This window comes from Muscardinus avellanarius (assembly GCF_963383645.1).
Source record: "Muscardinus avellanarius genome assembly, chromosome: 11".
Lineage (NCBI taxonomy): Eukaryota > Metazoa > Chordata > Mammalia > Rodentia > Gliridae > Muscardinus > Muscardinus avellanarius.
In genome coordinates this window covers 65,351,535-65,370,317 of record NC_137797.1, presented here as the reverse complement: position 1 = coordinate 65,370,317, position 18,783 = coordinate 65,351,535, and the positions used below count along the sequence as shown (strand labels likewise).

Genomic DNA, 18,783 nt, shown 5'->3' with positions numbered 1-18,783 from the left:
ATATAATGAAAGATCAAAAGTAGAGGCATGTTCAAAGTGAAAATAAAAGCTGGGTGTGGTGGCATATGCTTGTAACCCCAGCATTCAGGAGACTGAGAAAGGAGGATCAGGGTTCTTGGTCAGGCTCAGCTACTTAGTGAGGTCCTTTTGCAACTCAGTGAAACCCTGTTTCAAAATAAAGAATAAAGCCTAGCGTGGTGGCGCATGCTTGTAATCCCTGCTCTTGGGAGGCAGAGACAGGAGGATCCCGTAGGTTCAAAGCCAGCCACGCTGGCTTAAGAGACCCCGTTTCCAAATAAAAAAGTATAAAACTAGGTCTGGGACTGTAGCCTGGAGGTAGAAGGTTTTCCAGGAACCCCAGTACCATCAAAAACTGAAAGAAAGAAAGAATAGGGGTGGGGTGAAGCTCAGAGGTAGAATGCCACTGGGTTCCATCCCTAGTACTGCAAAAAAAAAAAAAAAACAGAAAAGAAAAAAATATATATATATATGTTTGAGGCCAGCTTCAGCAACTTAGCAAGGCCTCAGGAACTTAATGAGACTATTTCAAAATAAAAATTAAAAAGCCGGGTGTGGTGGCACACGTTTGTAATCCCTGTGCTTGGGAGGCTGAGACAGAAAGATTTCACATGTTCAAAGCCAGCCACAGCTACTTAGTGAGGCTTTCAGCAACCTAGTTAGACCCTGTTTCCAAATAAAATATAAAATAGGTCTGGGAGTATAGCCTGGAGGTAGAAAGCCTCTGGGTTCCAACCCCAGTACCACCAAAAAATAATGTTTATAAAAAAAAAAAAAAAACAGGGCTGGAGTTGTAACTCAGAAGTAGGATGCTCCTGGTTCAATACTCAGTATCACACAAAAAAAAATAAAAATAGAAATAGAAAATGAAGAGAATAACTTGAGTATTGGTTTAGAGGATAGAATCAGGAAGTACATGAAAATCCTGAAAAGGAGCCACAGAGAAAACTCTTCCTGCATCAGAATTTAAGAAAACAGTTCTTGTGAAAAGTCATTCAAGATCCAGTAGCAAATCTTGATTGACTTATTGAGTCACTGACTTAAATCCTTTGTTCCTTCACAGGCAGCAGAGGTTAGCAATGAAAAACCAAACGCTGACAGAATTCATCCTGCTGGGACTCACAGATATCCCAGAGCTCCAGATCCTCATTTTCATCTTTCTCTTCCTCACCTACATGTTCAGCATCCTTGGGAATCTGACCATCATCATCCTCACGCTCCTCGACTCCCACCTCCAGACTCCCATGTATTTCTTCCTCCGGAATTTCTCCTTCCTGGAAATTTCCTTCACGTCCACTTTCACTCCCAGGATGCTAGTCAGCATCTCAACTGGCAATAAGACTATCAGCTTTGCTGGGTGCTTCGCTCAGTATTTCTTTGCCATCTTCTTTGGGGCCACAGAGTTTTACCTTCTGACCGCCATGTCCTATGACCGCTACGTGGCCATCTGCAAACCCTTGCATTACACGACCATCATGAGCAGCAGGGTCTGCGTCCAGCTAGTGCTCTGCTCCTGGCTCTGTGGATTCCTCATCATATTGTGTGCGATCATCCCAATCAGTCAGCTGGACTTCTGTGGCTCCAATGTGCTGAATCATTATTACTGTGACTATGGACCCCTCATGGAAATATCCTGCTCTGACACAAGGCTACTGGAACTCTTTGACTTTGCCTTAGCAGTGGTGACCTTGGTGGTCACCCTGGGGCTGGTCACTCTCTCCTACACACACGTCATCAGGACCATTCTGAAGATTCCTTCTGCTCAGCAAAGGAAAAAGGCCTTTTCCACGTGCTCTTCCCACATGATCGTCATCTCCCTGTCTTATGGAAGCTGCATCTTCATGTATATAAAGCCCTCAGCGAAAGAAGGGGTTGCCTTCAATAAGGGAGTAGCTGTGCTGAACACCTCAGTTGCCCCTTTACTGAACCCATTCATTTACACTCTAAGGAATAAACAGGTCAAACAGGCCTTCAAGGAAATGGCCAGGAGAATTGTGAGTCTTTAATAAAAATAATGACCTCAAACTCAATGCAAATTCAGAACCATATTCATAAAGCTCCTCCACATGAAAATGAGGGATTTCATAACCCTTCCTTGTAAAGGTAACATCTGAGAAGAGTGCATCACGAAGAGGTATCAGCATTTCACATCAAAGTGGCCAGGAGAAGAAAGTCTTCTCAAAATGAAGCTTAAATATTTCTTTTTAGTACATAGATATTTTAGCCCTTTTTTTTTTTTTGGTGGTACTGGGGTTCCTGGAAGCCCCTCTACCTCCGGGCTACACTCCCAGACCTATTTTATATTTTTGAAACAGGGTCTCTTACGCCAGCGCGGCTGGCTTCGAACCTGCGCGATCCTCCTGTCTCCGCCTCCCAAGCGCAGGGATTACAAGTGTGCGCCACCACGCCCGGCTATTTTAGCCCTTTTTAAAATTTGCAAAACTGTAAAACAATGCCACTCTTGTTACCATTTTTTCAATGCAGTGACACGCAACATATATAAACTATTGTACTAAAAAAAAGAAATGGGAGATCCACAATGGCAGAGATGAAGCCGACTGCAGACCTTAACACCTCTGCAGTTTGAAATCAAAGTGAGGAATCAAGAGGTGGGTGACAGAAGGAACGCACTGACTCACAATATTGGAAGGGCAGAGACTTGGGGAGACTTGGGGAGACTTAGGGATTCTGTTACTGGAACACAAGACAGGATGGAATTCGCTGCCCCAGAACCAGAGCATGCACCCGTTAGGGCAGGTCTGGGGGTGGGATGACAATGGGAGAAAGAGGCAACACTGACAAGCTTACTTTGGAAACAGTGTTAGAAGAAAAAGTCAAACTGTGTTAAGCTGGGACAGGAGCTGCTAGGCTGCCCTGTGATAGAGAGGTACTCTGCTTTTCTCATTTTGCTGGTGGAGAACCATGGTGGACAGCCAACTTGAGGGTTCAAGTCTAAGATTACAGCTCAGGAAGCAATTAAATCTGTATGGCTTCATCCCAACTAGTGATCCTAGCTAATGATGTGACAGGGTACACCTCTGAAGCAGGTAGGCCAAGTAATCTGTGAAGTCGGACAGCTGCAACAAGAGGCTGCTCAATGGGTGGGAGACTTCTACAGAGCAACAAGCACCCTGTGCTAGCTGCCACTGTCTCCTACAGGGAGGGTGGAGGCTAGGGACCAGGCAGAACCTCTGCTTCCACTAGAAAGATGGCACCTAGGAGGCCAAGTGCATCTCTGACAGGAAATATGGAACCAAAGAAACAGCACACACAGCTTCACATCTGCCATGCATTTCTATGCAGCTAGTCTGCCAAGGAGGACAGTACCTAGTGAGCAGCATGCACCTGTGACATCAGCAGCCATCAGAAGCACCTCTGACAGGGAGGCAGCCTGGGGAACTGTGTGCACCTCAGCCACTGAGTGCCAACACACCAGCAGCAGCACTCCTATCCCTGCAGCCCCGTGCCCCTGACACACCCTGAGCTCTGCCATGGCCACAGCCCCCACCCCAACTGCTGCCCCACTCTAGTCTCTGCCCATGATCCCTACCCCAAACCCAGGCTGTCTGTTCACCCATGCCTCTGCCATCACAGCCTCACCCAAAGCACCAGAAACTACAAGAGCAAGCCCACACCTGTTTACAGCTAAGAGAGGGTGAGGAAAATGTCTCCATTTCAAGTATCCCAGTGAAAAGAAAACACTGAAAAGATATAAAAACTCATGCACACACTAGAGGAAGCACCCGCAATGGCACACTGTGCCCTCCAGAGACTGGCCTGCAAGACAGAAAAGTAACTGCCTTACATTACTTTACTGTCCTTACATTACTCAGTGGAAGACCACTCAGAGCAGCTGTGGATGCCTGAGGGCTAAAACCTGGTGGCCCGTCCTGGAGGTAGTTTAATTAGAACCAGAGACACAGGAAAGGCAAACTGCTCAAGGTGCGGTGCCTGCACAGGGTCACAGGGGGTCGCTCCAAGACTCACTGGACACCCTCTGCTGCAGCGGCACACTGTGCCCTACAGAACCCGGTCCACAGGACAGCAAGATAATACTTGCATTATTCATTCATTACTCAGTGGAGGTGGAAGACTGCCCAGAGCAGCCACTGACCGCATCAGGCTAAGCTGGCAGCCCATCCCAAACGTAGTCCAGTTACAACCTACAGAGACACAGGAAAGGCATAGTGTTGAAGGCACAGTGCCTGCACAGGGTCACAGGAATTGCTCCAAGACTGCACTGGATGCCCTCTGCTGGGGCAGGTAAGGAGGTGCAGGCTCAGGGTGGGAAAGCGCAGAGCACAAAGCCTGAGATCACAGAGTTCAGGGATGGAGAGCAAGGAGCACAGACACTCATAAAGAGGGTCCAGAAGCTGACAATAGGCTATGTAGCAAATGAGAGACATTGAAATATACTCCAAATTCTACCACACTGAACAGACATACAGATATTATACGGCCTCGGGACCTGTATATGTAAATTAGCAGGACTGCTTTTTTTTTTTTTATTGGGAGGGGGTTCTCTCACTCTGTTGCTAGTTCTTTTTGTTCTTTTTGTTTTTTATTTTTGTTCTTTATTTGTTTCTTATCCATTTTTTTCCTTTTGGTTAATTTTTATTTTGTCTTTGATTTATAACTGTTAGTTTTTGTAATTTGTTTTATTACTTTATGCATGTTTATTGTTTGCTCCTTTCCCTGTTCCTTTTACAAACTTCCCTACTCTAGCCTATCTACTCTCTTCTCTCAAAACTGTTTTCCCTTACTATATCTTCTTGCTTTATATTCATGCTATTTCATATCTCCATACCTAAATACTCTACTAACTACAAGAATCCTGCTATGTAACCTTCTCTCATTCTCAACCAGATACTACCTTATTATACTTAAATCCTTACTCAACTTAATCATATCCTCTACTTTACCTGACTCCTGTACCCATCATCCCAGCTCCTCCGCTTTACCCAACCCTCACCATTGAATAAAGCACTGCTTACCCATGCATGAACCTGCTGACAGCTCTAAATTCCTACAGCTAATATTGAATCATACAGGTTACCCACAGAATCACAACAAAAAAGATGCCAAGACCTCAGAAAAACAAGCCTGAGAACCCTGAAACTGCTATAAAGACTAGAAATAATGAGGAAATAAGGGAAATCACAAATACTGACCTACAAGAAATGCAAAAAGGATAATTCTGAATCCTGATCTTCAATATGATGAAAGGCTTCACAGCAAGTGTACAAGAAAATAAAGAGGAAATGGAGGCATTAAAAAAAAGCATCAAAAAGAGGTGTGGAATGAAATGAAAGAGTCAATAAATGAAATGAAGACAGCAATAGAAAAATATTCTGGAAGATTGGATGAAATGGAAAATAGAATATCACTGTTGGAAGACAGTTCATTCAAAACCGAAAGCAGAATCAGCACCATACAGAAGTCACCATAGCAATAAAACCTAAATATCCAACAACTATGGGACAACATAAAATGTCCTAACTTGTGGATAAAATACATTGAAGAAGGGATTGAGGTATAGATAGAAGGGTATTCATAATCTCTTCAGAGAAATAATTTCAGAGAATTTTCCAAACATGGAAAGAGAAATGGACATACATGTAAAGGAGACATACAGAACACTGTTAAAACAAGATCAAAGAAGGACATCCCTATGTCATGTAATAATCAAAATGACCAACATAGAGACTAAGGAAAGAATCTTAAAAGCAGTGAGAACAAAAGAACAGGTGGCATACAGGGGCAAAACAATAAAAATCACCCCAGAATTTACAACCCAATTATGAATGCCAAGAGAGACTGGCATGATGTAATCCAGACCCTGGAAGACAAGAACTTCCAACCAAAACTGCTATATACAGCAAGGTTATTATTCAAAATTGATGAAGAAACAAAGCATTTCAAGATAAGCAGAATCTCAAAAAATCCATGAAAACAAAGCCAACACTAGAGAAGATACTTAAAGAAATAAACCATAAAGAAGAAAAAAGAAACAAATTTCAGAACCATAGAAGAGATGAAGCTGATCAATGGGGCAATTAAGCAAAGAAAAAATAACATTATATCAACAGAAGATAGTACACAAAATGGCAGAAGACAAAAATCATATTTCAATAATAACCCTGAATGTCGATGGACTTCCGGGAAGATGGCAACCGAGAAAAGCGGGGCTTAAGAGCCCTGCTAACAACAAATCTCCATTACCACAAAATCAGTGCCTTTCATAGCCAGAAAACACCATCACCAGAGAAACAAAAAAATCACCAGGCTCCAGAGAGAAAGAGGACTGAGATCAGAGCTCAGAGCCACAGAGGAGATACACCGGCCTCACGCCCGAGGACGCGGCAGAAGCACCATACTGCCAGCGGCGGCGGCAAATTCACCAGTCGGCTACAGCAAGCCGAGGTGAGCCGCTGTGGAGCAGCCAGGCGGGATTTCTCGCCGCAGGTAAAATCTAAAGCTCCCAGTGGCTGAGCTCAGCACACGCCTCAGGGATTCAGAGAAGAAATCAAAATCAAGAAGAAAAACGCCAGCCCCACAGCCGAGGGCGTAGCAGCGGCGCCATATTGCCACCAGCAGCAGCAGCAGAGAATTCACCGAATCCAGTACAGCTACATCTGTGTACTCAAGAACAGTGAGTCAAATTGCGGGCCACAGAGGAGAAATCCCAGTACTGTACTCCCTGGGACTTGACCCAGTGGAGGAGTGGCGGTGGCAGAGATATCACACCATAGGAGAACGTGCAACCTGGCACCCCCCACAGTCTAAAGCAGCCTCTATCGACTCTCTGGGTTTGAGACTCTGTGATACAACCCAGTAAAGGAGTAGTGGGGTCTGAGATACTACTGACTCGAGATCCAGAACACCTTAAGTGAAGTCATAGTGACCCAAGGGAAGAACCCAGAGAAGGCACAAACTTCCGAAATCATGGGAAAGAGGAATAATACTGGAGCAATGAATGCCCGCAACCCCACAACATCAGAACCCGATAAAACAGAAAATCAAAGATTTCTAGAAGATCAAATCAGGAAAATAACTGTAGAAATAATAGAGGTGCTTCGAAAAGAACTCAGAGAGAGCCAAAAAGAGATAAAGGATGCAATTAATGAAGTAAAGGCCTCAATTCAAAGCACAAACAACCGATTAGACCACATGGAGAACAGAATCTCGCTCTTAGAAGATGATCATTCCAAAAATGAACGCATAGTTTCTAATCTAGGAAAAAATATCCGACAGCAGGATTCTGACATTGAAGAAATATGGGCCCATTTTAAGAGAGCTAACCTAAGAATAATAGGAATAGAGGAAGGAAAAGAAAGTGAAACCAAAGGGATCAACAATCTCTTCAAGGAAGTAATAGCAGAAAATTTTCCAAACATAGAGCAAGAGGTTGATACACAGGTCCAGGAAACTTATAGAACTCCCTTTAGACAGGATCAGAGAAGAGGATCCCCACGCCACATCATTGTCAAAATGACCAATGTGGAAGCCAAGCAGAGAATCTTAAAGGCAACAAAAACAAAGGGCCAAGTGACATTCAGAGGCAAACCAATTAGAATCACTCCAGACTTCCCAAACCAAATCATGAGAGCCAGAAGTGCTTGGAGTAACATATTCCAAACTCTGAAAGAAAACAACTTCCAGCCAAAAATCTCCTACCCAGCAAAACTTTCTATCAAATTAGATGGAGAAATAAGAAGCTTCCATGACAAACAGAAACTGAAGGAATTTATGTCTTCAAAACCAGCACTAGAGAAAATACTCAAAGAGATTAACTACAAAGAAGAAATAGGTAACACACACCAGAACCAGAGAAACAAGAGTTTCCATCCAACAGTCAACTAAGATTGGTTATCTGTGGAGATTCATTATTTATGTTAGTCTTTTACCTATCTGTAAAGGGTATTGTTTGCCTTTATTGTTGTTAATTCTTAGGATTTCTAGTTGGAATATTAATATACCTTCAGATATAGCATTTGGAAATATTTTATCCCATTCTATTAGTAACTGTTAACTCTGTTTACATTGTCTTTGGATATACAATATGTTTTTTTTATTTTTTAGGGAGTTTGTATACTCTTCTGTTGCCTGTGCCATTGAAATCATATCCAAGAAATCACTGCCAATTTCAATGTTGTGAGGTTTTATGACCCAGATTTTCTCCTAAAAGTTTATAGTCTTAAGATTTATATTTAGGTCTTTTATCTATTTTGAGTTAATATTTGTATATGGGATTAGGTAAGGGTCCAACTTTATTCTTTTCCATGTAATTATTATGTTTCAACAATATTTAGTTAAAAGTGTGAAGAGCCCCACCCATTGCCTGCTAGCTCGAAGACCTAAAAATAGCGCCGAGCGGAAGCTCTGTGAGGCCCATTAAGCAGTAAACAACTTTCAGGAAGTCAGGTAACCGGAGCATGGGGCGCACGGGAACACAACATACCACTGTTTGTAACAAATGAGCTAATTTTGCATGGAGCGAGTGATCTGAGTGCTGACTGGCTGCTTGGGATATATAAGCGGGGAGCGGGGAGCGGAGAGGAGGAGAGTATGTAAGAGCCTGGGATAATAAAGAGTCCGAAGAAGATCGTCTCCGGTGTCGTGCTTGAAAGCGGCAAGTGGTGGCCCGTACGGGGAATCTCTCTCAACGAGACGGTCAGAACTTTGGACTTTCCAGGGCAGCCGGCTGGTAAGTTCTCCTGTGAAGAGGGAGGCTCTACAAAGTAGAGGATCATAAGATTGTTCTTTCCCAACTCCGTTTGAGGACGAAGGGGAGCTCCTTTGAGGGGAGGATTTATAGGGTAGTATACTCTCAGGCTGGACCTGAGGCTGAATAGGTATGGGAAATAATCCATCTCATCCAATACAAAAGGCTTTAAAAGCCTTATTAAACAGAAAGGGGTTAAAACTTAGGGATAAGACTATTCAGGGTTTTTTGAGCCAAGTGGATGAGGTGGCCCCTTGGTTTGCAGTATCAGGAAACTTGACCCTGGCAAGTTGGGATAAGTTAGGGAAGGATATTAAAAGGGCAGAGAAAAACAATCAAGTCACGGGAGGAACTTATCCTTTGTGGCGCCTCGTCAGGGCATGTTTGGAGCAGAAATACTACAAACCGCTAGTGCGAGAGGGACAAGTGGCACTTGATCTGTTAAAAGAGGAACGGTCCACTTCCTCTCACCCAGCTAGTGAACTAGGCTCTGAAGGGGAGGGGGACTCGGACGAGGAACTTGCGGCAATAGAGGAGGAAGTCAGCAGATTAACCCTAGCTACGGGCCCCTCGCAGGGCTCTGTTCCTCCGCCCTATAATCCCTCAGCTCCAGGACAAAGCGGAGGCCGCTCCTTTAATGAAAAGGTATGGCGTGAGCCGAAAATGTTACTATCCAGACAGGCTTTCCCCGTGTTTCAACCACAAGGAGGAGGACCTCGGTATCATGAGCCTTTAGATTATAAGCTTGTAAAACATATTGCTGAGTCCGTGCGGACTTATGGTACCAATGCTGCATACACCGTAGCCACCTTAGAAAGCATTTACAGGTATGCCATGACCCCTGGAGATTGGCAGAACTTGGCCCGAGCGGCTTTGACCCCAGGACAGTATTTAGATTGGAAGGCTTTCCTTATTGAGTTCGCAGCAGAGCAAGCAGCGGTGAATCAGGCCGCAGGACAACCTGCCTGGAATTTGGATATGCTTTTGGGACAGGGACAATTTGCTAACAACCAGACCTGTTACCCTCAACAAGTGTATGATCAGATAAACAATTTGGCCACCAGGGCATGGAAAAGTTTGCCTAATAAAGGGGAGGTGTCAGGCAATCTTACTAAGATAATTCAAGGTCCCACTGAGCCTTTTTCTGATTTTGTGGCTAGGATGGTAGAAGCTGCTGGACGAATATTTGGGGATGTCGATGCAGCCATGCCACTTGTTAAACAGCTTATTTTCGAACAATGTAATACTGAATGCAAACAAGCTATAAATCCATATAAAAGTAAAGGTTTAGAAGTATGGATGAAGTTATGTAGAGAACTCGGCGGACCTTTAACCAACTCGGGGCTCGCTGCGGCTATCATGCAAGCATCTGGCAGGCAAAAGGGCAATAACAACACCCGACTAGGAAATTGCTTTTCATGTGGGGCGGCAGGGCATTTAAAAAGAGACTGCCCAAAACGAGGCTCTCTCTCTCAAAAGAGCCCACCAGACCTATGTAAGAGATGTAGAAAAGGCAGACATCCCGCCTCAGAGTGCCGGTCCGTTAAGGATATTGACGGCAATATCCTACCGTCCCATGATCAGTCGGGACAGGGTCGCCCGCTGTCAAAAAATGGGAAACGGGGCCCCCATCCCCAGGGCCCTTACAAGTATGGGGGCCAACAAATGTACAATGCTATAGAGACACACCAAACACCCCAATGGCCCAATCTCCAACCGCCCAAGGAATCCGGAGAGCCACTCCCGGTTCAGCGGGATTGGACCTCTGTGCCACCACCCGGCTGGTATTAACCCCTCGAATGGGAATTCAAATTATGTCGACTGATATGTCAGGGCCATTACCCCCAGAAACGGTGGGCATAGTTTTGGGGCGATCATCATCCACCATGAAAGGCCTAATAACTCATCCTGGAGTTATTGACCAAGATTATGAGGGCGTTATAAAGGTTATGGTCTCCGCCCCCAGAGGAATTGTTGCCATCTCTCCTGGTGATCGGATAGCGCAGCTGTTATTATTACCTAGTCTACATTCTCTCTTCCCTTCAAAAAAGGAACAGCGAGGAGAAAAAGGGTTTGGGTCCTCTGGTACTAATATAATATCTCTCGCCTTTGATATGGGAAAACGACCTTTAATTACTTTGAAAGTGGAGGGAAAGCCGATTCTAGGATTGCTTGATACAGGGGCAGATACTAGTGTAATTGCTTCTAAGGATTGGCCCCCCACCTGGCCCATAAAAAAGGCTGACACACAGCTTAGAGGATTAGGATACATTAAAACACCTGATATTAGTGCTAGACCCCTTCATTGGGAGGACCAAGAAAAACATTCTGGGACCTTTACACCCTATATGCTGGAAATTCCGGTCTCCTTGTGGGGTCGAGATCTACTTCTGGACATGGGATTCCGATTACATAATGAATATTCTCCCCAGGCGCTACATATGTTTAACAAGCAAGGTTTTCATCCATCATTTGGATTAGGGCGAAACCTACAGGGACGGAGGAGCCCTGTCCCCACTGAAGGACAAAACACTAAACAGGGATTGAGTTTTGTGGAGTAGCCACTGGGGAGGCAATTCCCATCACTTGGAAGACAGGGGATCCAGTATGGGTTTCCCAGTGGCCTCTCCCCCGTGAAAAATTGGAAGCAACAAAAGAGTTAGTAAAAGAACAACTAAAATTAGGACATATCCAATCATCCACATCACCCTGGAATACCCCTATATTTGTAATAAAGAAAAAATCAGGAAAATGGAGACTATTACATGATCTCCGAGCCATAAATGAACAAATGCAAGTTATGGGACCAGTCCAACGTGGACTCCCCCTTCTCTCAACTATTCCAAAATTCTGGCCAATTATAGTGATTGATATAAAAGATTGCTTTTTCTCTATACCATTAAATCCTCTAGATACCCCACGTTTTGCTTTTACTGTGCCATCCCTAAACCAAGAGCAAATTGACCAGAGATATGAGTGGAGAGTGCTCCCCCAGGGTATGGCGAATAGCCCCACTCTTTGTCAACTATATGTGGATGCTGCCTTACAACCTGTTAGGGATAAATTCCCTCCATTGCGTTGTCTCCATTATATGGATGATATCCTATTAGCCTGTGAAAATGAAAAGGTACTGGATGAAGCGTATTGTGTGCTTGTTAAAGCCCTTGAGGAAAAGGGTTTAGTTATAGCATCTGAAAAGGTTCAAAAGGGCACCGTCACCCATTTTTTGGGAAATATTCTTTATCCCAATTTTGTCACGCCTCAAAAGGTCACCATTCGTACAGACCAGTTACACACTTTAAATGATTTTCAAAAGTTATTAGGAGATATTAATTGGATACGTCCTGCTTTAGGAATCCCAAATTTTATGCTAAAACCTTTATATGATATCCTCAAAGGAGATTCTTCCTTAACCTCTCCTAAAATGCTGACTGCTGAAGCCCGGGAAGCCTTAAGTTTGGTAGAACAAGCTTTAACTAAGGCTTCCCTTAAGCGCATTTCACCGAGGGATTCTATTTGGGCATGCATACTGGCTACTGAGCTCCAACCCACTGGGGTCTTATGGCAACAAGGACCTCTATTATGGATTCATCCTAAACTATCTCCTCAAAAGGTTATTGAGTATTATCCCTCTATGGTGGCAAAGGTTGCTGTTCTTGCCATACAGCAATGTATTCAACATTTTGGCCAAACCCCTAATAAGCTTATTGTTCCCTATAGTAAACACCAAATATTAATTTTACAAACCTCCCTGGATGATTGGGCTATATTACGATGTGTGTTTAATGGAGAGATAGATAATCACTTACCTAAAGATCCTATATTACATTTTGCAACTCAACATCCTATTATCTTTCCAACCATAACCAGAAGAACACCTATACCCTTCACTATCAATATTTTTACTGATGGATCAAAATCTGGCCTTGGAGCTTTTATGATAGAAGGACAAAAACCCATAGTTGTTCAATATCAGCATATATCACCTCAGCTAGTTGAACTAAATATTATATTAGAAGTGTTTGAGAGATATGATTCTTCCTTTAATTTGTTATCGGACTCCTCCTATGCTGTAGAGATGATAAAGTCCCTTGAATGTGCGGGGCAAATATCAACACATACGCCCATCCACTACTTGGCATCTAAAATTCAACATTTAATTTTGATGAGGAAAAATCCCTTTTATGTACAACATATTAGGGCACATACAGGCTTACCAGGGCCTGTTGCCCAAGGTAATGATTATGTAGATAAGCTTACGAAGATGCCCATGATTTTCTCTCTCACCCCACTTCAACGGGCACAAGATTTTCATCGCCAGTTTCATGTAAATGCTAAAACTTTACAGATTAAATTTAAAATTCCTCGTTGTCAAGCCCGTGACATCATCAAGGCCTGTGGTACTTGTGCACCCTTTATCCCCTCTTCTAATGTTGGTGTTTGCCCACGTGGGTTGCTCCCCTTACATTTATGGCAAATGGATGTGACCCATATACCTGAATTTGGCTCTGTTAAGTATGTACATGTTTCTGTTGATACTGTTTCTGGAATTATATATGCTTCTACTCACACAGGGGAAAAAGCTCGTGACGTTATCGCTCATTGTCTTGAAGCTTGGGCAGCATGGAATGTGCCAAAAGAAATAAAAACTGATAATGGTCCGGCTTATACCTCACAAAAATTTCAGTCTTTCTGTAAACAGATGGGCGTAACATTAAAACATGGCCTTCCATATAATCCTCAAGGACAGGGCATTGTTGAACGCGCCCATCGCACAATAAAAGAATGTCTAATAAAACAAAAAGGGGGAATAGGTGAGAATCTGAAACCAAGGCAGCGATTATCTTTGGCACTTTTTACTTTAAATTTTTTAAATTTAGATATTAATGGCAAATCGGCCGCAGATCGCCATTTTTGTCCTTCTAGTATTCCCCATGATATGGTAAAATGGAAAGATGTCCTCACCGGAAAATGGAAGGGACCTGATCCGGTACTCACATGGGCCAGAGGCTCTGTTTGTGTTTTCCCACAGGACGGAACCGATCCGATTTGGATCCCAGAGAGACTGACTCGTCAAATAATATCGCAAGATGGCGCCTCAGGGATGGATACACCTGATCACCATGCTGATCTGGACAAAACCAGTATGGAGTGAGCAACAATGGGGCAACTGGAGCTGGGAGTTTGATAAACTCACCGAACAATTACGTGCTGAAATCATCAAGGTCAACACCACCTGAATCGACCGAACAATTACGTGCTGAAATCATCAAGGTCAACACCACCCGAATCGACCCCAAAGTGGCCCAAACGCTGGCGTCCCGGATCCAGAAGGCAGCATTCCATCTAAAAGAATGGGCCGGGTTGGGAGCATTTGGGATTTTGTTTTGTTTTCCTGTGCATTCTATGTCTCTGTTGCCTGAGACGTTTATTTCTGCAGAGGGCCAAGGATCAGATGCTCCTAGCTCAGGCTTTCATGGCGGTTGAAGCAGGACAATCGCCTACTGTTTGGCTAGCCGCAATGGAAAAATCATAAAGCAGAATGTCAGCAAGGACTGCACTTGGGACCCCGGGAGGGTGCATCCCAAGGAGGATATGCTCAGCTGCATACGGGTTACCACTGTATTGCTCGCCCGTCCCTGCAAAAAAGGTGGTGGCAAATAATTGCATAAACTATAGCAGGGGTTGAGTCCTCTATCCTCTTCTGCTTAAAAACAAAAAGGGGGAACTGTGAAGAGCCCCACCCATTGCCTGCTAGCTCGAAGACCTAAAAATAGCGCCGAGCGGAAGCTCTGTGAGGCCCATTAAGCAGTAAACAACTTTCAGGAAGTCCGGTAACCGGAGCATGGGGCGCACGGGAACACAACATACCACTGTTTGTAACAAATGAGCTAATTTTGCATGGAGCGAGTGATCTGAGTGCTGACTGGCTGCTTGGGATATATAAGCGGGGAGCGGGGAGCGGAGAGGAGGAGAGTATGTAAGAGCCTGGGATAATAAAGAGTCCGAAGAAGATCGTCTCCGGTGTCGTGCTTGAAAGCGGCATAAAAGATTATTATTTTTACCACCAAATGTTCGTGGAAACCTCATCAAAAATAACTTGACAATATAGGGAAGAATTTAGCTCTAGGCTTTTATTTAACTCCAATGGTTTATATATCTGCCTTTAGAACAGTACTACATTGTTTCAATTATTGTAGCTTTATATGGTTTGAAATCAAAAAATATATATCTTCTAGCTTTGTTCTTTTTCAAGATCGTTTTGGGTTCTAGAGTTCATATTCCATATTAGGATAGATTTTTTTTCTGAAAAATAAATAAATAAATATATGATAGTTTCACCTAAAAAAATAGAAAAAAAATATTCTCTGGTAAGAAAGAAAGTAAAAAGAAACATTGAAATGTTATCTTTAAGTTATCAAAAGCTTGGTATCAGACAAATGAAACTGTTATGTGAGATTATCATTTTTAATTTTGTATAAATTGCTATAATACTAGATGTCAACCACTAAGCCAAGCATGGAAGGGAGGGATGGGGAGAGAATGGGGTGGGGATCGGGTGGGGGCTGACTGGGCGATGTGTGCATGTATGTCTACAAAAGTTTGTATCCCACTATGATGTATGAATACAGCGCACCAATAAAATAAAATAAAATATAAAAATAAAAATAAAAATAGAAATAGAAATGAAGAGAATAACTTGAGTATTGGTTTAGAGGATAGAATCAGGAAGTACATGAAAATCCTGAAAAGGAGCCACAGAGAAAACTCTTCCTGCATCAGAATTTAAGAAAACAGTTCTTGTGAAAAGTCATTCAAGATCCAGTAGCAAATCTTGATTGACTTATTGAGTCACTGACTTAAATCCTTTGTTCCTTCACAGGCAGCAGAGGTTAGCAATGAAAAACCAAACGCTGACAGAATTCATCCTGCTGGGACTCACAGATATCCCAGAGCTCCAGATCCTCATTTTCATCTTTCTCTTCCTCACCTACATGTTCAGCATCCTTGGGAATCTGACCATCATCATCCTCACGCTCCTCGACTCCCACCTCCAGACTCCCATGTATTTCTTCCTCCGGAATTTCTCCTTCCTGGAAATTTCCTTCACGTCCACTTTCACTCCCAGGATGCTAGTCAGCATCTCAACTGGCAATAAGACTATCAGCTTTGCTGGGTGCTTCGCTCAGTATTTCTTTGCCATCTTCTTTGGGGCCACAGAGTTTTACCTTCTGACCGCCATGTCCTATGACCGCTACGTGGCCATCTGCAAACCCTTGCATTACACGACCATCATGAGCAGCAGGGTCTGCGTCCAGCTAGTGCTCTGCTCCTGGCTCTGTGGATTCCTCATCATATTGTGTGCGATCATCCCAACCAGTCAGCTGGACTTCTGTGGCTCCAATGTGCTGAATCATTATTACTGTGACTACGGACCCCTCATGGAAATATCCTGCTCTGACACAAGGCTACTGGAACTCTTTGACTTTGCCTTAGCAGTGGTGACCTTGGTGGTCACCCTGGGGCTGGTCACTCTCTCCTACACACACGTCATCAGGACCATTCTGAAGATTCCTTCTGCTCAGCAAAGGAAAAAGGCCTTTTCCACGTGCTCTTCCCACATGATCGTCATCTCCCTGTCTTATGGAAGCTGCATCTTCATGTATATAAAGCCCTCAGCGAAAGAAGGGGTTGCCTTCAATAAGGGAGTAGCTGTGCTGAACACCTCAGTTGCCCCTTTACTGAACCCATTCATTTACACTCTAAGGAATAAACAGGTCAAACAGGCCTTCAAGGAAATGGCCAGGAGAATTGTGAGTCTTTAATAAAAATAATGACCTCAAACTCAATGCAAATTCAGAACCATATTCATAAAGCTCCTCCACATGTAATGAGGGATTTCATAACCCTTCCTTGTAAAGGTAACATCTGAGAAGAGTGCATCACGAAGAGGTATCAGCATTTCACATCAAAGTGGCCAGGAGAAGAAAGTCTTCTCAAAATGAAGCTTAAATATTTCTTTTTAGTACATAGATATTTTAGCCCTTTTTAAAATTTGCAAAACTGTAAAACAATGCCACTCTTCTTACCATTTTTTCAATGCAGTGACATGCAACATATATAAACTATTGTACTAAAAAAAAGAAATGGGAGATCTACAATGGCAGAGATGAAGCCGACTGCAGACCTTAACACCTCTGCAGTTTGAAATCAAAGTGAGGAAGAGCTAATCAAGAGGTGGGTGACAGAATTTTGTATAAATTGCTATAATACTAGATGTCAACCACTAAGCCAAGCATGGGAGGGAGGGATAGGGAGAGAATGGGGGGGGATCGGGTGGGGGCTGACTGGGCAATGTGTGCATGTATGTCTACCAAAGTATGTATCCCACTATGATGTATGAATACAGTGCACCAATTTAAAAAAAATAACATTGTCAAAAAAAAAGATGTATGACTACAATGCACCAATAAAAAATAAAAAATAAAGGTATCTTAAGCAGCAAAAAAAATAATAATAATAACCCTGAATGTCAAATGACTTAACTCACCAATTAAAAGACATAGACTGGTAATGTGGGTTAAAAAATATAATCCAAATGTATGGTGCTTGCAAGAAATTCACCTTACAGCCAAAGACATTCATAGGCTGAAAGTGAAAGGATGAAAAAGGTATATCATGAAAATGGAGACCAAAAACAGGCAGGGGTAGCAATGCTGATATCCAACAAAACAGACTTTAAGCTAAAACACATCAGAAGAGGAAAAGCAGGTCACTACCTTTTAATAAAAGGAAAAATCCACCAAGAAGATATAATGATAGTAAACATTTATGCCCAAAATGTGGGTGCACCCACATCTGTAAAACAAACCCTTCAAGACATCAGATCTCAAATAGACCCAAATACAATAATATTGGGACACTTCAGTACACCACTCATGCCACTAGATTGATATTCAAGGCAAAAAATGAGTAAAGACTCTTCTGAACTAAAGAAAACTATAAAGCAAATGGACCTAATAGACGTATACAGAATCTTTCAACCAGGAACAGCAGAATACATATGATTCTCAGCAGCCCATGGAACTTTCTCCAAAATAGATCACATTCCTGGGCCATAGAGCAAGCACCAAAAAATTCAAAAGATGTAATTAATTAATTCCCTTCATTCTTTCAGACCACAATGAAATTAGAAATCAACAACAGGAAGGCCAAAAGAAACTATTTAAATACATGAATATTGAATGATACACTATTGAATGATGCATGGGTAAGATCAGAAATAAGGGGAGAAATAAAATAACTTCTGGAATTAAATGAAAATAGAAATACAACTTACCAAAATCTATGGGACACTTTGAAGGTGGTGTTAAGAGGAAAATTTATAGCACTGAGTGCTCACATAAGAACAGAAAGTCGCCAAGTAAATGACCTAATGACACATCTCAAGGACCTAAAAAACTGCAACAGTCTATCTATACCAAAGCCAGCAGAAGGCAGTAAATAATTAAAATCAAAGCAGAACTAAATGAAATAGAGAATAAAAAAACAATTCAAATAATCAACTAAACATAAAGGTGGTTCATTGAAAAAATTAATAAGATTAACAAACCCCTAGCCAATCTAACCAAAAGAAAGAGAGAATCAACTCAAATCATTAAAATCAAAAATGAAAATGGACACATCACCACAAACTATGGGGAAATTCAAAGGATTATCAGAAACTATTTTGAAAATGTATACTCCAATAGACTGGAAAATGTGGAAGAAACTATAGATTTCTAAGAACATATAACCTACCTAAATTGAACCAAGAGGACATAACAAGCCTAAACCAACCAATAGCCAGCAAATAAATAGAAACAGCAATAAAAAATCTGCCATCAAAGAAAAGCCCAGGTCCTGATAGGTTTCTAGCTGTATTCTACAAAATCTTCAGTGAAGAACTAATCCCAATGTATTCCAGGAAATTGAAAGAGATGGAATTCTACCAAACTCCTTCTATGAGACCAGTATCACATTAATACCAGAAACAAATA

At 42.5% G+C, this 18,783-nt stretch overlaps 2 protein-coding genes across 2 annotated transcripts; both read left to right on the top strand.

Annotated features, from left to right (window-relative positions):
* Nucleotides 1–949: 949 nt before the first annotated feature.
* LOC308270241 (olfactory receptor 6C4-like) lies at nt 950–2,024 on the top strand (the record flags this gene model as incomplete). The annotated part of the gene is made up of 1 exon (XM_080706037.1): nt 950–2,024. Exon 1 carries the CDS (start codon nt 1,098–1,100, stop codon nt 2,022–2,024), a length of 927 nt encoding a protein of 308 aa, XP_080562163.1. The 5' UTR covers nt 950–1,097.
* Nucleotides 2,025–15,494: 13,470 nt separating this feature from the next.
* Nucleotides 15,495–16,569, top strand: LOC308270242 (olfactory receptor 6C4-like; the record flags this gene model as incomplete). Its single annotated transcript, XM_080706038.1, has 1 exon — nt 15,495–16,569. Exon 1 carries the CDS (start codon nt 15,643–15,645, stop codon nt 16,567–16,569), a length of 927 nt encoding a protein of 308 aa, XP_080562164.1. The 5' UTR covers nt 15,495–15,642.
* Nucleotides 16,570–18,783: the final 2,214 nt, after the last annotated feature.